Raw genomic sequence first — 24,511 nt, forward strand, 5'->3', positions numbered from 1 at the left:
CTTAAGCGCTCAGGATCCCTGAAAATGTAGCTCAAGTTTGTGATATTAGGCAGACTTTGGAAAACTTAGATAACTTGTCTCATCTTTGTCCAGATATGGTTCATAAAGTTGATGGATTTTTCTACACCTGGAGTGGTTTTGGCCTGATTGTTGTAATATTTGACAGTGTTTAGGGGGGGGAAAAAAAGTGTTCGTTTTGCCTTCAACTTTGGTTTGCTCTATATTAGTAAGTAACTGGTTTCAGGAAAACAAATCAGGCTTCATGAGACCTTAAATCAGATTATAGTGTAGGAGTAAATCTTACAGCACGTAACTTTACTTGCCAGTCACAGAAATAAAGAATGAGGGGATCTTGTGGTCTAGTCATAGGAGTCCTTAATGATCTTTTGGCAAATAAAGTTGTCTTATTCCCATCTGCAGTTTTACTTTCAACATTCCTGCTTGTACAGAACAGTATTTCTAGGCTAACGGGGTTGACCTTCTCCCTTCCCTGTCTCTACAAGCATAGAAATTCCTTGACAAAGATGGGAAAACCATTCTGTAATCTGGACTGTGTAACAGGAGCCTGTTAAAGTTCCAGAAGCAACCCTTGTATTTAAGGAGTGCATTTTCTCTTGCAGAACTGTCGTAGCTAGAAGGCCATGAACTGAAGTTTCTTTTGTGTGTGTAGATGGTAAATAGTTAGCCAGGGGTATAATTTGCTCCCAGGTACCTTTTTATAGTAACAACCAAATCTGAGGATGTATTGGGATTGTTGGAGTGAAACATGGAATTCATTGGTGTTTCCTTAATAAGCATTTCTTCTGTTAAATAAAAATCACAGCCTCAGTATGTTTTTCCTTCTCATAAAAGACAGAATAAGAAAGAAAAGTTTAATTTTTTGAAAACAGCTTCTCAAAGACTGATTCTAATCAACTTCTTCCTTTTCCTTCTGTAGTTTTAGAAAGCTGGCTTGATTTCACTGGAGAACTGGAACCACCAGATCCTCTGGCAAGATTGCCTCAGCTCAAGCGACGTATCAAACAGCTCTTAATTGACATGGGGAAAGTACAGCAAATAGCAACGCTTTGCTCTGTATGACAAAAGGAAGAATAAAGAAATAAAAATAGGTTCTTCACAGTGAATTTTCTTACTAGCCACAAGACTGACAGGAAGACGGCGAAAAGCTGAGCATTTTTCTGGTTCTTTGCTGATTACATTTATAGCCTGAAGCTTTAGAGAGAGAAGAGAGGAAATCTAGAGTAAGAAATCTGTTATATTGAAAATCTGAGTGTTCAGTGTCCAAGTTTCAAAATGTAATATATTGCATACTGGGAAATGTTGATATGATTTTAACATGATAAACAAGAAAATCCCCTTATGTAAGAAAGTTGAACAAACAAAACGCTCTGCGAAGAACAATGCTACTGTTTTGAAACTTTTGCTAAAAAATTCCAAATTCAAAGAATTCAGCTGACTAAAAATTCTTGGGAACTGCTTTTTTAATGAATTCCTCTTGTCTTGCTAGAGAAAGATAGACACAGAGAGATCTGTATCCTCTCTACAAGGAAAGTTTTTAGATTATTTCCTTCTCTCATGAATGTTCAGGAAAATGAACATACTAGCTTTGATTTTTTTGAAAGAAATTACTTATCATGGTCTCCTTTTTAAAGTATTTTTTTAAATAGAAATCCTTATTACAGCACCCTTAGAATCCTTTAAAACATAAGTGGCAAATAGTGGTCAGATGTGCCAAATAATATTAAAACCACTGGGATGAGAGTTTGATTATGACTTACATGAAGGTTTTTTTCCAAAGTCTTACTCGGTGCCAGCAATCCATCCAAAATTGTATCTAGTTTATATTTTTTTATGTTCTATTGCAGTATTTGGGATTCAAGGTACCATTTTTGTCCTGGGTAGCTCTGTTCTGGTGTTGGCCCTCTGAAACTTTATCATCCTCAGCTGGGATGAGGAATGACAAGAGCAGCAAAACTGTCTGTGGCTGTGAATGTTCTAAACCACTAGAATAAATCTCACAAGATAACGTTACCCAAGATGTTTTTATAAAAAAATCTTTCAGCTTCGGTGAATGAAATGTCATGAAACCAAAGGCAACCTACGTGCTCTGTTAGCTCTTGCTGGATTTTGAGCCCAGGACTTCCCCTGTGCTTATAAGTTGCCACTGTACCCAGTGCTACATACGTATGTGTATGTATATGTGTATAGATACACATGTACATATATACATACTATATACATTTATATCTACACATGTCTAGTTTTATTACAATAGACTATAAGAACTGGTGGTTAACATGAAATGTTACCTTTTAACAAGCAGTTTCTAAAATTGAAAATAATGTATGTACAGGTTTTGAATTTGTAAAATATGACTGTTAAAAGGAGGCTATTTAACTGATGACATTAAGATACTTGAACATTTTATGCCTCACGTCTGTTTATCAGTTCTAGTTATCTGTATAAATGCATTTTAGAACAGATAGACAGTAAACTTGAATTTACCTTTTGATAAGAGTACAAGCCACTGTACATTCAAAAATTATTTAAATTTGCAAACACACTTCTATATGTAAGGTACTGTATGTAAAACTGTTTATTAAAACTATTCTGCATACTCTCCATTTTCCACTTTTCTTCCTGATCTACGTACAAACGTCAAAAAGAAGTGATTGTTATAATGTACAGACCATCAAATATCAAAATATCATGGAATGCCTTTTGAGGATGCATAAAATTGAAAAACGTGCCAAAGATGGATCGTGTGGGAAAGACTTTGCAACCAGAGCATTGAACTTCTGTGGGAGAACCATAAATGGGAAAGCAAGCAGCGTGGCTGGCTCATTGCTAAATAGACCTGCCCTGATGTCCCCCCTCTGTCTGTCATGTCCTGAAGTGAGGTATCACCCGTGACGTCCAAAGCAAAACATAAATCCCTCTTACAGAGTGGTTGCTATTTAAATTAAAGTCTTGCCACTTCGAGCTTATAGGAGACACAACAGAGCTGTATGATAACGTGGAAGTTAATTATGGAATCGTGATTGGCAACTTCATAACGCAGAACGAACGCAAGAGCTGAGGAGTTGTTGATGTTTTTATAGCAACGGTTAATAAATAAAATACTCTGTGTTATATAGTTGGATGCTTAAATAACTGCTTCAAACTATGAATAGTTGAGCGACCTACTTGCTTTTGGATACGTGGGACTTTTTTAATATATTATTCACATGCTGCGTAGCCTTGAATGTGGTACTGTGTATCAGAGACGTGTGAACCAGGGTGAGTTGCTTTGAAACAAAGTGGGGTGTATGTACATAACTTACACAGCATACACTGTGGCAATATCATGCAATGTGCCTGCATGCCTGTGGTGTAATAAACCTGTCAGTGCTACTGAGGGTGGAGGTGGACCGAGAGACTCCAGGTGGGAGGATGGATTTCATTCTTAGTGCAGGGACTGAGGAGTAGTATCCTGAAAAGGAAGCCATAAGGTCAAGGTTAAAGTTGCCCTCGTAGCTTTGACTTGTCTTCCCTTTGTATGTGTAACGGTCTCCAAATTTACATGAGTATGTACTTCTATCCCTCAGGATCCGGCCTTATTCAGGATGGACTCTGCTTACAAAGACAAAATAATCTGCTCAGTATTTTTTTAATCTTCCTTTCTTGTGTAGTTGTGTATTGTAAAATTCCTGCGAGCATTCCTGTCTTGTAAGAAATGCAACCCCAGTGTCCGTGTGGACCGTGCTGTGATCCCTTGTGTGTTGCTCGAGCGCTTCACAACCTGCCCGCGTCGGCTCTCGCAAATCGTGGTGTTAGTCTGTAAGACGTGTTAGGGTTGGCCCCAGTTTCTCAACTATTCAAAGGTTTGGGATGTTTTTGAAGTTTGTTGTTTTGTTGTTTTTTTTTCTTAAACACTTACAAGTCAAGTGCCATAAGAACGTGAAGTGTTTTGCACAGAATGTAACCTCCAGTTGATTGCTTTGCTTGTGCGTCAGTCAAACCCCGCGTGAGCTGGCTCCTACTGGATCTAGTTTCTTCTACTTGGCCTTATCATGAGGATCTCTTTCCTGTGGGCATCACTTTCCATCTGTCTTCCTCCTTCCTCTGTAGATAAGCAGGGAGTCTGTTTGCAACATCTTTTGTTGGGGTGTGCGTTGCAATTACTTGTGCTTTATGATGGAGGAGATGGACCTTCTCTGAGGGAGAAATGGAATCATAGAATGGTTCGGGTTGGAAGGAACCTTAAAGATCATTGAGTTCCAACCCCTCTGCCATGGACAGGGACACCTCACACTAGACCAGATTGCTCAAATAATTGCAGATAATATATGGTGATGTAAGGACTGGTGTTAATACACGTGCACAGACAGGTAAAGATTTTAAATTAGCAGCCTTCTTTTAATTTTATATATTGTAGTAAAAGGGAAATGCCATTGTACAGAAGCCCCTTGTGATTTCACAGGACTAAATGACAAACTTGTAGAGCCTTTAAGTGTCCAGCTTTTAGTCTGAGGGTTGGGGTTTTTTTTTCATGGAGATATCAGGGTGATTCATTTTGAAACTTTCTCCTTCCTGTGACTGTACCGTAGGCATCTACATCAGGAATTCCATGTTTTCAGTTGCAGTGATGGCAGTAGGACATCAGTCTTGCAGTTAGAAACAAAACATAGTCTTGGTGGCATGAGCAGGTATCACATGATGGGGCTGCCCATGTTTTAGTTGCAAAATGGAGGTACCTCAGGTCATAGGGCAGGGAACGGGCTAACCCTGTTCTTGGGTGGCTGTAGGTTGAGTAGTGCCTGAGTCGTGGGTATTCTGGCCCTAGATGCATAGGATTTTGTTTAGCGATGGAGTAATTTCCAGTGGTAGAAGCCCATTTTCCTCTTAAAAATAGTCAGAAGAAGATGGGTTGCAATTTTCTGCTAGATGTCACATATTTGCTGAGTGACAACTGAAACTGTTCATCCGTGGGTGCAGTCTTCTTGTATGGCTGACATCCACCTGTCTCTTAATTTTACCTCTAAGCTTCTACATGTGCTTCTCATGTGTTCTGCAGCTTCCATCAGTTTCTCCTTTTGTTCTTCACCTGCACTCTGTCGTCTTCTGTGATGTCTGGAGGGTTTTGCTCCTCCGTTCCTGTGCCTGGTTCTTTGGCTGCTGGGGGAAGCAGCTGTAGGGAAAGGTCTCCTGCCTTGTGTCCTATGAGCTGTGTACAATTGGATTGTGTGTACCATGATGAAAATCTTTAAATATTTTTTTGCTGCCTTCTTTTAGTAAGCCTCTTCTGGTCTTGTGCAAATGATCTCCCTCTACTCCTCTCTGGCTTCTAGCTTAACTAGACTTGAGTGAATATTAGAGCAAAACTCCTCTGGTACTGCTGGACTCCAGTGCTCCTGGCCAAAATGAAGACTGGGATGTGAAGGAGTTGCTTGAATGTCACAGTAAAATTATGAAAGTATCTTGATGCTTGCAAACCTGAATATTTTTCCTTTTAATTTGAAGCGAAACTACAACTATTTTTTCTTCTCTGAAGCTGTAAAAGACACAGAACTGATCCTGAACTGAACTGGAGCTTGATGTAAAAATCAACAATGAAAACTGGGGCTGGGAAGCCCTCTGCAAACAGGAGATTCAAGATGCCAAGTGCTTGGTGAGGCTGTCCTGACTGCCCTGCCCTGTTAGCAGTCACACGGAGGTGCTGATGAGTAAAGGGGTTGCAGGTGATGATGCCATTAGTTTGCAAATGGGACCCCCCTTTGTGGTGTCAGTTTAGCACACTGGAACAGCAGATTTTCTCTCTACTGCTTTGAAATGTTACAGTACATGCACCTTAATTTTGGAGTGCTTATTAAGGTCAGAGGCTTAATCACTTTCGAAATGTCCATTGGTAATCTCGCATTTTATTAGCTTTTTTTCTGTTGTACAGAGTCTGTGTGGCTTTAGGTGATCATTTTACAGAGGATGTTTGAAATACTTTAGTGATGGTTTTTATTATACTATGTTATGTCCTGGGTGTGGGGGTCTGTCTTTAGCAATAAGTATTATACACTATGTGTATATCTGTTTTTATATGGAAAACAAGTACGGAGCATGTAATGATGGTGAAAATACACTGCCCGGGGAGTGGGTTGTGCGTTTGGCAACCGTTCTGCACCAGCCAGAACAACTCAAAAAATTGGATATTGCCCGGAGAAAAAAGAACTGGAGTGAAAAATATCATTTGGGAGTCAATTTCCCTTTCCATACGGACTGGGCCTGTGTGGAAGCGGAAGATGAGCCAGCTTTATTCTATGGATTGATTAACTAAAGCTTGTTCAATTGCTGTTGACTTCAAATAAACTTCCCCTTTTTTCAAACTGGCCCAAGCCACCTCCCTCTGGCTGTAGCCTCGTGCGTCAGTGTATTGTCACTAAACACTCTGAGAGAGGCAGCAATGCACTACTATTAAGTCTTCTATGAGAGAAGCAAAATACTTTATTCTGTGATTTGTTGGTTTTTCTTTTTATATAATAGCAATAATGTTGACTGCATTCGAATACTCCCAATAAAGGTCTGTTGAGATTGTTACGTGCCTGGGCTCCCCTTCAGTGGACTTCTCTATCTTCAACATACAAGAAATTTCAAAATTTTAATTCTGAAGCAGATACTTTAATCATGATTGAAGGTACAGTCTCAAAGCAGTCTCTCAAATTTAAGATAAGAGGCCAAATTCAGATCTTGGATTAATACACTGAAATGTTTTTTCTAATTAGCAGAACTTATTAAAGAAGAGGTTTCCTGAGTCAGACCAAACATCTAGCCAGTTCAGTGTCTTACCTGCAGCAGAAATACAACGTCAGCACCTGTAGAAACATACTGGCTGTAGAAGATGCATACAAATGGGTCTTTCCCTTTTTTGTCTTTCACTTTGGGTAAACTGAGGTTTCCTTTACCAAAATCTTTCTGAAGACGCTCAGCCACTGACAGATCTGTGCTCTGTGAGTTTAATCTGTCTTTTTTTCATTCATTTCTCTCCACCACACCAGGTGTGGTGCTGAATTCCAGAGCTTTGTTGTGTGGCAGAAGGAGCTCTGTTTGTCCTTGAACTTGTTTTCTGACTCTGTTGGCTGAATGTTCTTGCCTTCGGTGCAGAGAAGGTTAAATATTGCATTATCAAAAAGACCAAAAGTGGTTATGTCCTACCAGCACCAGAAGTTTGGCACCCTGCTGCTGTCCTTGTGTGACTGCTGGTGCCTTTTCTCACTGCCTTACCTTGCTTTTATCAAACGCCGAGTTGATTTGGTGTGTAAATCCATCCATCCATCCATCCATCCATCCATCCATCCATCCATCGCCCTGCTGCGGGTTGCAGAACCCACTCGGCGTTTCAACACACTCTGCATCCCACTTGTTATAAGAATAAAATAGACATTTTCCTTCCTTACATCACTGTGGTACTATGAGACAGAGGAAAACTGTTACCTCCAATGGATAAGTAAGAAAAAGGCCATTTTGCCTGTCCTAGAAATGGTCCATTTCTGCAGGGACAAAGGCAGATTCAAATGTTCTTACATGGGCTGCTTTAGATTCTTTTGTCACCAATGGCAATTTAACAGCTGGTAAACTATAATATAAAAAAAATCTTGAGAAGTTCTGTGCCTGCTTTTCTGATCTAGCCAAGTTACTTCCCCATCATTCTTTCAATCTGAAAAATGTGACACGTATGAAGTGACTGAAACTTGTATTATCTGGTGGGGCTATGCTTTTTTTCCTTGTCATCGTTTAATTTTACATCACTTAGGGACTTTTTAAAACTTAACCAGAGATGACAAGTGCTTTATAACGTCTTCTTGTTGTTATCTGTGCCAAAATCAGGTGAAGAAGATTGAGACAAATGTCTCATGCTTGGAAGAAAGGTATCAAATATAAAACATAGTTCTCCTTTATCTGTAAGCGTATTAAGTTGCTAACAAATGGTGTCACTCTGTTTTTACATAGTTTTCTTAAAACATGGGAGAGGATTGTTCAATATTGGTGATTTATTTAACACAGAGAAGCAGGTTAAGTGAAAATAAATGAACTAATTGATATGGGCATAATTTGACAATGTATCGTGTTCTTAAAATTTTTGCTTCCAATTTTCTGCCTGATTCAGGATGCTCCCTTAAGTTCATTTCTTGAAATAAGGTTGACTTCTCAGGCTCAAGTTTTATTTGGGTGAGAGCAACTTTTCTGTGGGTATATATATTTCTGTATTCACATAAAGGAATCGTTTACCCTTTGGCTTTTAAATATGTAAAAATTGCAGTAGCACAAACTGTCTTTTCTGTTATGAAAGGGGATGCAGAACTGGAACAATTAATAAATGCTCTGCTTCTTGCTTGGGCTTTGTGATTTCAGTGTTTCATCGCACTGACATTTTTCTTTCCCCCAACAATTATAGTCTAGATTGAGTAGCTTTTTGCCAGGGTGTACAACAAACCAAGCCCTCATTTCCAGCACTACAACAATGATTTTGAAGACATGTTAGTTTTAAGGCCGTATTGGCCTCAGGGACCTTTTCTGCTTACTCCTTTTTCTCCCTTCCATCAGTGAGCTATTTTAAGATATTCTTCTGTGTTTTCTCAGGTGCTAAAAATAGAGGTCAATTCAATTGTCCTTACACTGGAAGTCAGTCAGTGAGGCTTTTCTTTGACCAGCCATAGATGACAAGTGCCTTCTTTTCTGTGAAGAATCTGGATTGCGCATATTGCTCTGTAAACTATGGTTTTTTTCTTTTTTTTTTTTTTTTTTTTTTAAATCCACAGGCTGTTGCATCCCATTGAACTTGCGTGTACCAAGACGCCCATCTTGGTTTGACGCACATCTAGAAGTGGTTTAAGTGATGCCAGTTGCCAAAACTCACCCTCTCACTTTGTTTTTTAAGCGACTTTTAAGACTTGGCAGTTCTTCCCAACTTGCATAGTTCAGAGGTTGTTTTCTGAGTGTTTCTGGAGGAAATAAAAGTAATCTTGGGAGTCAACATTAAGTAGATATTGCAGATTTGTGCTTCTTTCTATTAGCGATAGCTTTTTGGTTCCTCCTTGTTTTCCTGTCTGCCTTACTCTTTTATCAGCTACCTGTTGTAGCAAAGAATAGAGCAGGAAAGTGAATGGCTACATTAATGAGCCTGCTTCTCTTCCCATTTGCTGTACAAAGAACCTGAATGACAATTTTTTTTACTAACTGTATAAAAGTGCAATAAATCATTAACACACTCACAATCAGGTAGCTTTTCTGTGGCTCAGAGACATCATTCTGCCCCCGGGGAGCCCATGACTCTGGGCTGCCCCTCGTTGCTCTCCTGTGACTGCCCCACTGCACTGGGGGTCAGACACAAACCAGAGACTCCTGAAGTGTACTTGAGTCAGAAACATACGTCATGGTCAAGCTTTTCATCTTTCCTGACGCAGCCACTCTACTGCTAATGCTGGCTGGTCTCTGTTTACTCCGATTCCTTTGCTCTGCCTGTAGGAATCCCCACAAATGCTACACTAATCCAGAAATTAATTTTCTTTCTGTGCCTGCTTAATCAGGGCTGTGACAGGATTTTTATACTTTATGCCTCTGAAGGTTGCCTTTTTAGGTCTGTCCTCTATGCTGGACACGTTCTTCGTCTTTTCCCAGCTTGATCTTTCTGCAGATGATTGACTTTCCTCAAGTCCAGAGTAGGTTGCTTGAAAGACAAATCCAAATATAGTCCCATTCATTTGAAAAAGGCTAACCATGCTAAAGCGAGATTGTACTGCTGTTTGAGATCACATTTACCATATATATCAAACACTGTGTCAGTTTGCAGCCCAGACAGAAGGCTGCTTGAGTCACTGTTAGCACAGTCTTGGTCCGTAGGAGAGTGTCAGTAGAGTCATTTCTAGACTGCCTGATACTCATGAATCACAAACAAGAGTGCTGTTGTCACTTATTCCTGAAATCAGCCTGAGCCCTGCCTTAAATATTCTGTTATTATTTAGCAAATTTTTCTGGGCCTGTTTGTCCAACGAGCTTTGCATAAGTGAAGGTGAGTTCTCGTAATTCCTGGTGCAAGAAAACACTAGCAGACAGTCGTAAGAGGTGGACAAGTAAGAAATCATACTCCGGAATCAAGGAAATAATATTTCTGATATGTGTTAAGTCTAAGGTCTTGCATGTAATTAGTACAAAAAAGCTGGACTTAATACACTTAATGGTTCTACTGATCTTACACCTGGAGGGTGAAGGCCAGGAAGCTGAGCTGCTTCCTGTCAGGAACTCGTCTGTATAAATGTGCATGGTATAAGTGGGAATAAAAGAAAAAGGTCAGATGCAATTGACTCTGACCCTCAATTCCCTTCACAGTCAGTGTGTCCATCCTGTTCTTCACTTCATAAATAACCACATTATGAATTGTATTTACTCCCCGTGCTGCAGAGCTCAGAGGCCTAACTCTTGCCTGTCCCCTCGGGAGGCCTAATTCTTGCCTGTTCCCTTGGTGGGCTGGGCTCTCTAGAGACACAAAAATGTATATTTCTGACACAGAGCACAAAGTCTGGTTGCACCACAACGCAGGTGAGAGCTGGAGTTCTGGCCGGGGTCATGTCAATATGCTCAATTTGCATGTTGATTTAACGAAGTGCCCCCTGTGCCTGCTGCTGCTTGCTCTGCTCTCAGACGAGTGGGCTCAGCCGTGCTCCCTGGAGTGGGGACGAGGACCGGCTGAGGAGAACCACCACGGCTGTTCCAGGTGAGCAGACCTCTTGTGGTTATCTCAGAAGTATCATATGCGTCACTCGCCCAATTTCATGGCCAGTCTACCGGCGCATAAGTGACCCCATCTCCACGACGGTTGCTATAAAAGGGTAGGTGAAGGCTACCTGGGGTGTGCAGGGCTGACACGCTGGCAGAAGGGGATGGAGCTCTCCCATCGCAAGATGGGCTCCATCCCGTTTTGCACCCTTTGCTGCTTTGTTAGCATAGCAGCAGCCAACATATTCGGTAAGTACACTTGTTCTTTTCCTTTGCCTCTGTCTGCTATGAGCTGTGCTCTTTGTGCTCCTCTGTGTATTATTCTGACAAAGTATATAATGGTCTTAAATCTCACTCATTGCAAACTTAGCTAGTTATTGTGTGCTGTGGAGAATGAGCTTGGGCTCCAGGTTAAATACTAAGCTATAAAGATCTTTAAAAGGTCAGGGTTATCTGAGTTCAGTGCACCTGGATTTTGGGTAGAAAACCTGTTTTCTGGAAGAAGAGGCTGGGCTAGAGAAGTAGGTTGGCTAAGGAAAGGTGGTGCTGCAGGGATGCAAAGGCCCTGAGGTCATAACTTGTGCTTGTATCATCTTGTTTATGCTTGAAATTTAACTTAAGATACTGGACAGTGTGAGTGCCAGCCCCGGTTCTCTGGTCTGAGTTTGACAGTCCTGCGCCACAAGCGTTTGAATCGTCTATTAATATCTTAACTCAGATGTCTTAGTAGACTCTAGCACTGTACAAAGGGGTCTCCACCCATCTCAGAGTAACGGGCTCAGAGTCACGTTTGAGATGAAAATGGTAAGGTTTGCCTACATGTGGATGTCTATAAGTGAGCTAACCTAAAATCACTTCACAGTCTCATGAAAATTTTCACATGGGCTTAAGGGGACACAGTGAAAACTCACAGAAACAGAAATGATTCAGAGATCTTAGGTATATACACTTATGGTGTATTCGCACTACTATGTGTGGTCACACTCAGGCCAAATACTGAGTGAAATTTTGGTCTAAATTGCTGTAGCTATGGTTTTGTTTTCTGTATTTTTATAGAATTAGTCAATAGAATTAAGAGCATGGCATTCATCTTATATTGACAGAGAAAGTGTCAGATTGACTAACCTGTTCTGTACCAAAGAACTTACTGAATATCATCATTTGCCTAAAACAGTATTCAAATGTGGTTTTGAATGCATTAAGAACTGAGGAGTCGACTGTTTTCTTGCTAGGTGCCTTCAGTAGTCGGTCACCTGCCCTGCTTAAAAATGAGAAGTCCTCCTAATATGAATTAGTCTGTTGCTAACTGCTGGACATCAATTCTTTTAAAGTCTTTCATAAGGTTATGAAGAAATGCCTTTCCTTTTGGTAGAATAGTGAGGGACTTAGCTTCCATAAAGAATAAATACGTGTAAAACATTAGTAGTGATGTGTGTGGTTATGGCAAAGAGCTGTTTTGTGGTGATAGCCACAATTAACTGAGTTCATGGACTATCTCAGGTACCTGAAAATGTCAGCTATACTGGTACAGAATGGAGCTGAAGATAATTAAATACAGGCTGGGAAATGGGTTAATGAGCATCTCTGTCATGTGCTGACCCAGCATCTGGAGGCCCAATGAATTTGTTCAGTACCTCCCTGTGGTGTCACATGCAGAAATGCAGGCAAGGAACAATGGGGAAACAGCCCATGAACCTGGGGCTTTACCACACAGCACAGGGTTTTGAGAAGAACACGCTTGTGGTGAAAGCACCCTTATGTGTTTACCTTCTTGCTGCTTTCAGAGTACCAGACAGACTCCCAACCTTTACGGCCATGTGAACTTCAGAGGGAAAAGGCTTTTTCAGGAGGAGAAACCTACGTTCCTCAGTGCTCAGAAGATGGCCAGTTCAGGTAACTCATTGCTGCTATTATCCTGTTGTTATGTGACGTGATCTTCCATTACTAATGAAACCTTCAGCTTCGGTTTTGAAGAGCCTCCATATCAGTGGACCGGAAGGCAAGGGGTGCAGGCAACTGAAGGGCCTTCATTAACCATGTTGTAGATCCAGCCTCTCCTGAATGAATTCCATGTTGCTGTAAATAATTTCTGGGTTAAGACGTCAATAATATTAATAGGCTAATCTTGGCAGAGTTATTTGCACGTTAAACCCTTGGTGCAGCAATACAACTGCTGTCTTCCTACACATGCTTATGGGTTCATGGTCTGTCATCAGAGTGCCAGCTGGCACAGCTGACCCAAGCTGACTTGGAAAAGTTATCCATCCACCCTGCTGTAGTGGCACAGTTGGATTTCCTTCTAAAGGCAGTAAAGAAACTAAAGCACATGGAGAACAGTGATTTAGAAAGCAAGAAGCTAATGAATTAAAGCTGAGGCTGAGGGGAGTGTAAATTTTAATGTTTTCTACTACTATCTTAATATTGCCTAGGGTGGAGGACCTAGACTGTGCTAGAATTCACTTTAAAAATGTCTCAAAATGTACAGAAATTCTCAAATACTGAGTATCAGTATTTGTCCAGCCTACTTGTTTCCTGAATGACTTCAAGTCACTTATCTGCAATTCCTGAAGAGTTCAGAGAATTACCAAAATTACGAGCTCCCACCAGGTAGATTTAGAGTCACCAGAAACACAGCGCTTTCTGATTCTATTTGTGGTGTTGAAGTACTTGAACTTGTTTGGCTTGCTTTATGTTTTGATTTATACCCCATACTGACTGAGGACTCTGTCACTAACAAAGTAAAATACGTTGTGATCTCCTGCAGGACAGTTCAGTGCAGTAGGAATGGTCTTTCCTGTTGGTGTGTGGATGAGAATGGCATTGAGGTACCTGGCAGCAAACAGGATGGATATCCCATATCTTGTAAGTTGAAAAAGTTTCTGGTTTTGTTCAGACTGAGTGAAGAGCCATCTAAATCTGATTTTGAACTGCTGAAATCAATAATTGATTAGACCCAGGTTTTGGTGTGTCTTTCTCGTGGAAGTTCTGGAGTTTCTTCAGAGCTGATCATAGAAATCTGATACACCTGGATGATCTGTATTAATGAAAGTCACAGTAATGTAAATCATGAATGAACGATCTTTTGAGTTGGAAGTCTTCAGGCCATCTGTGACAGGTTTCTGTATACCAGTTTTAATGACCTCAAGTCCATCAATATCCTCATGCTAATGAATGGCAGAATCAGAACTTGCAGCTCTGAGAACTCAAATGTTGCCTGAATAAATGATTCAGTGCCCAAAAAATACCTTCCTCTAACAGTGCCCCTCTCTGGTGCCACAGGCTTATCCTTTTGCCAGTTGCAAAAGCAGAGGATCTTGGTCAGTCGCTACATCAACAGCAGCAGCATCTCCTACATCCCTCAGTGCCTGGACTCAGGGGAATTCGATGCGGTGCAGTGTGACACGGAGCTGGGTCAGTGCTGGTGCGTTGATCCAGAAGGAATGGAGATTTATGGCACCAGGCAGAGAGGAAAGCCAACGTGGTGTAAGTAATACAAACTACTCAAGTAATAGAACTACTCAGCTCTTTGTGGGAAGTTAAAACACCAGTAAACATCACCTTTTTTTCCCCATCAGGTCCAGGCAACTGTGAGATCCGAGACCGTCGCATTCTTCATGGGTTTGGGGAGAAGAGCCCGCCACAGTGCTCAGCAGATGGAGAGTTTCTGCCTGTCCAGTGCAAGTTTGTCAACACTACAGACATGATGTTTTTTGATCTCATTCAGAGTTATAACAGGTAAGACCGTAGGCTTCTGAAACAGGAAAGAAATCCTGTATAGCTCCTCAAGTCAGTGTCTTACTGCATATTTTTTTTTCTCCACGTGAAGTCCTCCTTCTGTGACACCACATAATGTTGTTTTCTACTGGTGAATGGACCAAGTAAAAAACTTTTTCTGCTGAATTAAATTTTCTCATTTAGAAAAGTCTGATATTCCATTTCTGCTGTCTAATCAGTGTGTCCTCACACAGCAGCGGATACCACATTGTGATCTGTATTTGGAAAAGTAGCCAGGGCTGCCTTTCAGACAGACACACAGCAGCAGATGAGATAAACATGGATGGAAGAGAGGAATTCATATGTACTTATGAGGTAGGAAAGATGATTCCATGTACAAGATGAAAACAGATGGACAGAAGGACAAATGGCAACATACAAAGAGCAAGTTCCACATGACGGTGGGAAACTCTCCTTCATTTAGGCAGTGCAGGGCTGCTTACACAGGTGAACCAGCAAGTGAACGGGCGTGCTGATATACAACTGACTTTGGGTGGTTGGAGTGGGTTGGGGGAGATGCCAAAACGCTGGATCAAATCCTTGTCTGTGGGAGCAAGAAGCTGTTGATCCATGGAAGAGCTGGGAATTAATGCTCAGGTGGAAAAATAAGGGATGGACAAGGGGAACCACAGGGAGAGGGGTTCATTTTGGTGCAGATGTTCAGACGCTCCAGAGGGACCTTTTGGTTTCTTGCAAAGTGCCGTTGTCTTGGCATCTCAGCCAACACATTTCTCCGGTGGAGGGCAGTGGAGTAAATGCAATGTCTCGTTATGACTTGGCTTTGTAGTAGCAAAGGCATTTTACTGTAAATGTCAATTTTACTATTTTGGGGGGGTTCTTTTTTTAATTTAAGCAAAACTGAAAGGCAGGCCCAAATGCATAACACAAATTTGTCAGAGCTTTAGGAGAGGTTATTTTGGCAAGCGCAAAATAATCTGGCTGTTTCGTTTCTTGGCCTGTGGAGTGTGGAAATTCTAAAACAGCAATATCGTAGGAGAAAGTAATGATTTAAATTAACGTATTTTTTTTCTCCCCTTGGGAGATTTGTCTGTAAATGCCTGTGAGATTGGGCTTTTCTTGTGTCCATGTCATGTAATTAATCACAGCGGGATTGTTTCACTCCCAGCTGTCTACCTTTCTAATTATGGCATTGACTTAACCCATTGCCATCATATCTGAGTATCTCAGGTCATTAATATATTTATTTTCACGGTATTTCTGCCTGAAATGTCATTATCCTGTTCCATTAAAAGGTGGCCAGAGTTGAAGGGGTGAGCTCCATAGCAAAGGACTGTAGCAGAACAGGGAATTAAACCCATGTTTTAAGTTCACGTGAAACCAGTGGAGCAACTTTCTTTGGTTCCACAGACTGATTTTTGAAATCTAGACTTGTCAAACTAACTCCCTTTCCAAATTGTTTACAGCTTTATAAATATTCCAGAGTAGATCATTATGGTAGAAAAAAATAAATGTAGAAATTCAGTGGCTTAGAGCTAAGGTTTTCCCAAGAGGAAAACTTTTGGAAAGAAAGATGATCCCACATTTCCTGCCTCACCTCAGTGACTTGGCTGCTGTTACTTCTTTTATAGACTGTGCCTGGGTCCTGCTTGGATGGGATGCCGTGTAGAAGGCCCTATAGAAAGTGGGGAGAAAGGTCAAAAAATAAGAAGTCATGGAGGATCCCTTTACTTTCTTGCTGTAATTTTCATCAGACTGAAGACCTTGTGCCAGTGTCTTTATCCAAGCTCACTGGAAGTTCTGTCCTATTATATATTGTTTCCTTGGCAATGGAAATGATTCTATGACCGTATGAAAAAACATGGTTTGGATTTCTCCCTGTGTTTCTGAGTAGTCAATGAGAAAGGCTGCTGTAACTTGAGCTGCACATAGAAGCATAGAAGGGGTTACTTGCAAACCTGCTTTTGAAGATCAGTAATGAGTTATCTTTGCTGGAAGCCAAGAGCAAAGACTCACAGTTGGAAGAAAAGGTCAAAAACCTCACATTTATTTATTTTCCCATATTTTTGAGTGCAAGCATTTTTGTTGAAACACGTGGATGCACTATAAATTTATCTGTAACTGAAATGTAGTCATCTTTGCTTCAGCCAATGTTTTGGACTGGCTCTGATAGATGAGGTAGTCTGTGTTATCGCAACTCATCTCGAGGGCTGTGGTTAAAAAGAGGCTGAGAAAAGAAAAGAAGCTGCAGGAAGTGAGTTTTCCAAGTAAGGTGAGCAAAGTTCTGTCCTCTTGTTTGTGCAGGCCTAATTTATATCCGTTTGTACTTTTTTTGTTCCAAGTTGAGAGTACAGCTAAATATAACCAGAATGACAGGATATGACTACACATCTGCCCCATATAAAAGTAGTATAATTATGCATGTGACTTCTTAATGTTGAGGATGAAAGAAAGCAGCATGCAGAATTTTTTCGTTGCATCCTGTTTCACTCAGCCAGACTTTGAGATGGTCAGGTGATGAGCTCCAAGGATATGAGCAGGGCAGAGTTCTGCCTTTGAATATAAGGGCATTGCCCTCCTAAGAAGAGAAAAAAATAGTTTTCCTGATTGGGCAGTGGCCCATGCGTGATAATTCAGGAGAGTAGAAAGCTCTTGAAATGCTCCAAGCCATTTGTATCTGCATGTACATAGAAGACCATAGAAAAATAGTATTTAGCTGTTTATATCTTAAATTGCAATGTTTGAATGCTGAGAGAAGTCCCTTTGTGCCCTGTATGATGTTTTGAACGCTTTTAGCATGCCAGCATCAGCAGCAGAGCAGGATTTGATGAGCCAAACTGGAGGGAGTCATTAGGCTTTTAATTTGAAGAGATGGGATACTGCCAAAGTGAAGCAGTGCTATGCTGGGATGTGCAAGCTCTGAGGCAGGAGCTGGACAACGCTGCTGGATAATGCTGGATAACCCTGGGACGACCCCGAGGTTACCATCTCCTCCCTCTTCCAGGGGTTGCTGTTGCTTCCTGCATTCCCCAGTTTGTGCTTTGATGTACTGAGGTAGCAGTAACATCTTCAGCTCTCCTGGCAAGAGGTGGCAGAGGTCTCAGACAGACACTTGAAGACAGCAAAGGGCCATTACTCCACTCCTCTCATCTGACCACTGGTTCCGAGTCAGGCAAACTTTTCATAAAATAGTTTTGGTTAGAAGGAGGCTTTAAAGGCCATCTAGTCCAACCCTCCTGCAATCTGCAGGGACATCTTCAACTAGATCAGGTTGCTCAGAGCCCCGTCCAACTTGACCTTGAACATTTTCAGGAATGGAGCATCTACCACCTCTCTGGGCAACCTGGGCCAGTGTTTCATCACCTTGTTGTAAAAAAAAGTCTTCCTTCTGTCTAGTCTCTCTGCATTTCCCAGGGGCACTGCAGGCTGTACACTCTATAGAGCAGCCCTGAGGCTGCATGAGGGCGGCATTGGAACTGGGGCTGGTCATAGTCCCAAGTGTGCAGAGCTGCCATAAAGTGCATTGTCATATTAACCTTTTTCCCAGTTTATCAGGGCCTAATTTACCATTACTCTTACTGGTAACTGTCCTTCCTTGGTAACCACCTACTTTGTGTAATTCTCTGAATGTCTTGAGCAGAAAATTCCACTTCCCTGTTAGATTTTTCCCAAATAAGCCACATGCAGCTGGGACACCAGACCTTTATCGTATTTCAGGGTAAGGGTTTGTGTCTGTAAAATAATACGATTGTTTTGGAACTTGGCAAAATTGTTCCAATGGCTGTATTGCCTGAATCTAGAAAAACTTATCTTCTGTTTGCTTGGAGAAACCCTAGAGCGTCTGCCAGATAAGATCACATTTATTATGTTTTTTCCAACTCTGACCCTATAAAGTTTCCTTCCTAAATCATTGCTTTGCTGGAATCTGGGTGTTGTCACTCCTAGAATATTGTACTGGAAACTAGTGTCTCTTTGATCTCCAGAAGCAAGAGTCAATCTTTTACTTGTAATATGTTAAAACCTCTTTCTCCTTAATCTGGTGAGCCATGCTCTGAAAATGGAAAAGATTAGTGAGGTTTTTATCAGCTTTTCTGCTTAATTCAGTGCAGAAAGCCTACGTAGCACATAGGGAAGAGGAAGCAACCTGTTTGTTTAGGCACGCTGCCATCCTGTGCAGATTTGTGGAAGGAGCTAATGAATGGGTGTTGTAATAACATTAACTCAACATCCATCTATTTTACACTCTTTGACAGGCTTTCAAACATGAGAATAGAACTGAAAATGAGTGTTAGATGCTGGGTACCTGCTTAGGAAGGGTAAGAAATCTGTCTGAAGGGAGATAGTCCTGTGCTTGTTAAAAAAAAAAAGGCTTGTTAACCTGCTGAAACACCGATCGGCATTGTGTCAGAGCCTGGTTGCCACAAGGAAACCAAAGGGTTTTGTAATGGTTTTGTGCTCCACAGACATCCTTGCTCTCCAAATCTGGGAAGGAAACACAGATGACGCTTTGTTTTTGTCAATAGGCCTCCCTCAGCTCTTCATAAGAGCCTGCTTTTCTTTCCAGGCTTCCGAGGGCTTTCCAAACATTCAGCTCCTTGAGGGAGACATTCCCAGAGGTCTCTGGGTACTGTTACTGCGCCGACAGCCTGGGCAGGGAGTTGGCAGACACTGGTAAGTGCCAACCCCCCTACCATGGGCAGAGGACATCAGATAGTCACTTTCTCTCATAGCCCCAGGATATCTTTTAGGCATGTTAATTGATGAGATGAGCAAGAAGAAAGGATGTTTTTTCCAAGAAGGAGGAATGAGGAGGTTGAGGACTTCCATCCCCTCTTCCTTAGATACTGTGGTTTTAAAAACATTTTTAAAAAATGGGAAAAATGCAGAGCATGATAGCTTAAAATTTACATGATATATGACAACTTCAGCATTTAATTCCCACAAGAGTGAGAAGGTCTCAAAAAAATTTGTGCACTCGGGGAAACTTCTGCACGGCTTTTATTTTTGGTATACAACCAAAGTGGTTTTTGGTACCATGAGTTTCCAAGATTCCATCAATTACTCTACTGCAGACTGAACCTAACAAAACCACAGCACAGTGCTGGTTACAGGGTGTTCCTCCTGCTTGTTTTGGTAGATGTGAAGGCATAAAGCCAGGGACTGGGCACTCAGCAGTGGGTTGTGTGGTGCGGTGCGTTAGGGCTATGCAGTATAAGTTCACATTTGGCCTGTTTAGAGGACTGGTTTTCTTTTTCCTGTTAGGCTTCCGGTTCTTCTACTCTGGTGTAAAGCAGGTGACTTCTGTCTTAAAACCAGGCTCTGTGCTGAAAGTTTCTTTTCCCCAGGCTTGGAACTGCTGCTGGATGAAGTTTACGACACAGTTTTCTCCGCGCTGGAGCCTGCCCGCACGTTCACGGAGACCAGCATCTATCGGATCCTGCAGAGGAGGTTTCTGGGAGTTCAGCTAGCCACCTCTGGCAGGTTCAGATGTAAGTAGCACCCGGGTGGCACTCTGTAAATAAGGTGACAATTTTGGAGCTTATATGTGACAGCTGCTGTTGGGGAGACTTGTTCTAGAAGTCTTTTGCACTAAAAGGATATCATATCACAGTTTGGGTGCAAGAATCAAGGTTGCTGAATTACAGCTGGCTTTTAACCTCTGGATTGTACATTCCTACCAGCAGATTGTACCTGGCCTCTGAGCAACACTGTCCCATGCACTTGTAGTTCCATTAGTCGAAATCCTGTGAACTGTCCATGTCTCTTGCCCTGAGATTACGAAGATGGATCTGGTGATTTATTCAATTAAAAGCCTGAGAAAATGCTCCCAAATTTATGTCAGTACACTCAGAAATTGGAATGATCTTACATTCACCACAACACACTCAACACCCAGGAGGCTACGTAAGAGTTCCTAGTGCCTTTGCCAGCCAGGCTGAACTTCTGGATCTGCCCTTGGGTCCTTTCTGGCCTGGTCAGGGCGGGTAATCAGGGAGGGAGTTTCTCTGCCTACAGGCAGTGAACTCTGTGGGACAGGAGGTCAGGTACCTCCTTCTCTCTCCAACACCAGAGCCCAAGAGAATTGCCTTGGCTGGGTAGAGTTTGAACCCCCTGGTGTGATCCTTCATCCTCCCATCTAAATTCCTCTGGCATTGCTGTCTGACCCTTGCTAAGGAGTTGCATCATCAGAGATATTAAGCAGATACTGATGTAAGTCTTCCAGCCACATCATCACGTGGTTTTTCTATTTCTGGGACCAGCTGATAATTCTAGGGAGTCTGGAAAGCATCTTCCCCCTCCCACTGCACAGTGTTGTGCGATGAGCTCTGACTGCAGCTCGGGATGCAGCGGCTCTCAGCAAAGATGAAGCTGTAACAGCCACAAGATGGAGATGTGACCACGTTCCTCAGCCGCTGAGGGGAACTGCTGTGGTGGTTTACTCAAATCTCACACCATCACCTGAAGCCAGGCACATTAGGAAAGTTGTTAGATTTCCTTGATGAACAGGTTGTTCTGATGTGATGCTCTTGCTGCTTCAACCTGGTTAGCTGAGCATCACTGGAAGACTCTTGAAGGTAAGAAATGTTTAGGCTGTAGGATTACAGATTTATATAAACAAGCAAAATTTCTGTTGGAAGGGTGGAGTCTAGTATTGGAAAGATCATAACTCAGAAAATTTGCTTTATGGAGTTTTTCAGCTTCTCTGCCATTTAGGACAGTCTGACAGGAATAGGGTCTTTGGATCCCTGGGGAAATGAAAGAAATTTCATTTCCAGACCAAATCTCCACAGTCAGGTGGGGATCCTTTTGCGGGAGCAATGCCTCATTCTCTTGAGAAACATTGATGTTTGCCTTCATCTCAGTCTCCCAAGCTGCACATCTGTCTCTGTTCCCCAGTTTTGCCTTTGTGTTAGTGGCCAGAGCTCACCTCGCCTCCAGCACAGCTCACTGAGATGCTGCTACTTTGCCTACCCGTGACTATGGCTGAAAAATATGTTGAGGTTTTATTTTCTGTTTATTTTTCAGAAATCAATACCTGCAGTAGAAGACCCTGGGGCCAGTTCTCCAGTGGAAAAGAGGATGTACAATTCATATTTTGGGCTGGTACTGGAGGTGTCACTGAAAACAGTCAGGAAATTAAACTTTTGTTTTTCTTTTTTCTCCCAAATAGGCAAAGGACAGGATCAAACAGAGATGGTTCTGAAACTTTGAGCTTTCCCTCTTTAATGCATACCATTTTCCTTCCAGGCCCCTCGAAGTGTGAGGTGGAGCGGTACGCAGCCCTGCGGTACCAGCACCCCTACGTGCCGTCTTGTGATGCTGATGGGAGCTACAGCCCAGTGCAGTGCCAGCAGGGAGGACAGTGCTGGTGTGTGGACACCAAAGGGCAAGAGGTCCAGGGCACAAAAAGACGAGGACAGCCCCCGGCCTGCGGTACGTATGAGGTTTGCAAAAGCGAAAATGAGCACATCTCTTGCTGTCTCTAGGAAGAAAACCAAAGGACCAGGTTAAAACCTCCCTGGGGTTAAGAGCCACATCCTAATAAATTATTAAATGTCACATTCCTTTTATTTTCCTTTATGACCTTTCTTTAGCTTTTTAGTTTTGCATACAGCAAGGTTTTTCTTTGTAGTCATGATATCTGTCTCAAGTCCAGGAGCTGGGACACTAATTCAGAATATGTGGGCTAATACAAGGAAGACAGTGCTAGTGGGTTTGGGTTTTCCCTCCTTCCTTTGCTGAAATGCTACTGAACTTCCAAGGTATCTCTTTCATCCTAAGCAGGTTTTTTTCCTGTCCCCATCACTGCATACTTGGGCCATGAAAATTGTTAAATCCAATGAAAAAAAAAATATGTGTATGAGTTTTGGGCTTTGAGAGATTTCATTAAAAATACACCATCAAATCAGTGCCTCAAATGGAAATGACAGCAGAAATGTCCAAGGGCCGGAGGGGAGGAGGAAAGTTAAAAACTAGCACTACCTAAATATTCAGGCTGGGGCACAGGGTCTTAACGTGGGGACCGCCTTTGGGGAAGGTAATTGCTCTGTCTGCGAGTCTTACCACGCAGATAGAGAAGGAGGAACTTTCCTGGAGTGTTACGACTCCAAATCACTCAAAGTGCTTTGGGCACAGACAGGCTTACTGTGAAATGAAAATGTTCGCATGCCCCCGAGGCTGATCACCAAGGATATTGCAAGGGAACCTCCGAGAGGCCTCGCCATATGTTGGGACGGGTTGTTCTCTCTTTGAATGTGCTTTGCTGAGCCCTCCTGATGATTTTGTTTTGGGGAGGGAGCAATGACTTGAGGCTGCTTGCAGCTTTTATTGGCGGACTCAGGAAATTTAAGCAGGGAAAAATTTCTGGAGACTAACTCCTAAGAAGGTATTTCTTGAGGATATAGCTGCAGTCCATTTTCAGACAGCTACATGCCATGTCCAGTTCCACTCTGTTTTATTTCTCTTTGAATATCTTTGACTCACACTCAGCAGTGTGGGCGTTGGAGCAGGCAGAGATGTAGGTGTGTGTAGCATGTTGGGTACTTGCATGACCTGGGACATCGGGCAGTCCTGATAGGGACATGCTCCTTTTCAGACCTTTTACAGTAAATTCACCCCAGCAGGGCTTTTCTGTTTATTCCTCCTCACTCTGCTTTGATTTGATTCAACAGTGGGTAGGAGGAGAGAGTGTTTAAAGACCATGATCCTACATTTGTTTTGTATTAGCATACTTGCGGGACTGTGGCTTACACTAACTTATTGGTCCCCAGAGGAATGTTCTTCATCCCTCTTACCAAGAGCCAACATTGAAAACAGAAGGGGCCCATCCTACAGAAAACGCCTTTACAAAGGAATCACTGTGAGTGACCCTGAGCCCCTGCCAGGAACTGCAGAGCAGGACAAGGGTGTGAAAGGAGGAGTGAGAAAGTTGCTGGTCACAAAGCCTCACATTACTTGATAATTTGTTTTACCAGCTTTCAAGATTTCCAGCTTTTATATCCTTACTGTTAACAGGATTCTCCAATATTTTATTATATTGCCTAAACGGGGAATAAATGAGGATGGGACGGGGAGGCCATTCTGGAGAAGACAAAGCTGTTTACCCATCATCCTAAGCAGTGGTGCTTAGGGAGAAAGTGTGAGAAACATGGGAAAGGCATATAGCTTCCATATATCCTCCTACAGACAGGAGAGGCCTTGAAATGGAGGCTGAACCCAGATCATTCTGTTCAGCACTCCCCGATGGAGTCATCTTCCAGGGATTTTGCCTAATTGCCTTTTAACTTTTTATACTTCTTAGCATCCTCTTGCAATAAATATCATTATCAAAATTATGTGCTCCAATTCTGGGCCATTCTAATTCCTGTACTGTGAGAAATACTGGGTAGTAGTTGTCTGTTGTGAGTGATGTGAAGAATAGTGTTTTTTAAAAACCTTTATTGTATTTTTTTTGCCTAATCTGAGTAGTCTCTCCTACTGGAAAAACTGCTCTGTCCTCAAAATATTTTTGCATCCCTTCTCTATAATTCTGCTACTTTTCAAGGAAAGGTAAGTGTGGCATATGATACAAGCTGCTGTGTGCATTCCAGAGATCCAGTCAATGCCGTAATCATCCTGTCTGATTCTCAGCGTCTTTATATCTACCAAGTCTTTCCTTCTTTGATGTCTTTTGAGGTTTAAGCTGACATTTTCAGAGATCCTTCTTCAGCAATGTGTTGCATCCTAACTTGGAGCTGTTGCCATCTGTGTACGAACATACAGATGGGGCTGGATGCAGATGACCCTATGACACAACTTGGCCCAGGATGTGGGTGGTCAGGGCTACTGTTGTTACCCTTAGTACCCTGATATTTGACTATTTTTGTTAAATTTTGTATTTTTTTCCTTTAGAGCTCATTTATGTATGCCATCTGGTCCTTAGCACTCAATTTCTGCTAATTTTAACAATTTATTTTCAAACCTCTTGTAATGAATACTTCACTATGAAACTGAAGATCTGGGTAGGAAGCCTCCATAAATTCTTCATTAGTGGGTATTA

The 24,511-nt window shown here is 42.0% G+C and overlaps 2 protein-coding genes across 10 annotated transcripts in view; both read left to right on the plus strand.

Moving 5' to 3' along the window:
- The window catches only part of PHF20L1 (PHD finger protein 20-like 1), a 55,649-nt gene extending 49,082 nt beyond the window's left edge, over window positions 1–6,567 (plus strand). For all 9 annotated transcript variants that reach the window (XM_014965310.1, XM_014965311.1, XM_014965315.1 and 6 more), the window contains one exon: window positions 938–6,567. In XM_014965310.1, coding sequence (XP_014820796.1) covers window positions 938–1,080 — 143 coding nt within the window. In that variant the 3' untranslated portion in view covers window positions 1,081–6,567. The remainder of the gene's footprint in view (window positions 1–937) is intronic.
- Window positions 6,568–10,925: 4,358 nt separating this feature from the next.
- Window positions 10,926–24,511, plus strand: part of TG (thyroglobulin) — a 150,501-nt gene continuing 136,915 nt past the window's right edge. Inside the window, exons 1-8 of the mRNA XM_014965221.1 lie at window positions 10,926–10,989; window positions 12,525–12,633; window positions 13,505–13,602; window positions 14,020–14,223; window positions 14,316–14,475; window positions 19,037–19,143; window positions 19,818–19,961; window positions 21,721–21,906. Coding sequence (XP_014820707.1) covers window positions 10,926–10,989; window positions 12,525–12,633; window positions 13,505–13,602; window positions 14,020–14,223; window positions 14,316–14,475; window positions 19,037–19,143; window positions 19,818–19,961; window positions 21,721–21,906 — 1,072 coding nt within the window. The remainder of the gene's footprint in view (window positions 10,990–12,524; window positions 12,634–13,504; window positions 13,603–14,019; window positions 14,224–14,315; window positions 14,476–19,036; window positions 19,144–19,817; window positions 19,962–21,720; window positions 21,907–24,511) is intronic.

This window comes from Calidris pugnax, unplaced genomic scaffold (assembly GCF_001431845.1).
Source record: "Calidris pugnax isolate Ruff unplaced genomic scaffold, ASM143184v1 scaffold41, whole genome shotgun sequence".
Lineage (NCBI taxonomy): Eukaryota > Metazoa > Chordata > Aves > Charadriiformes > Scolopacidae > Calidris > Calidris pugnax.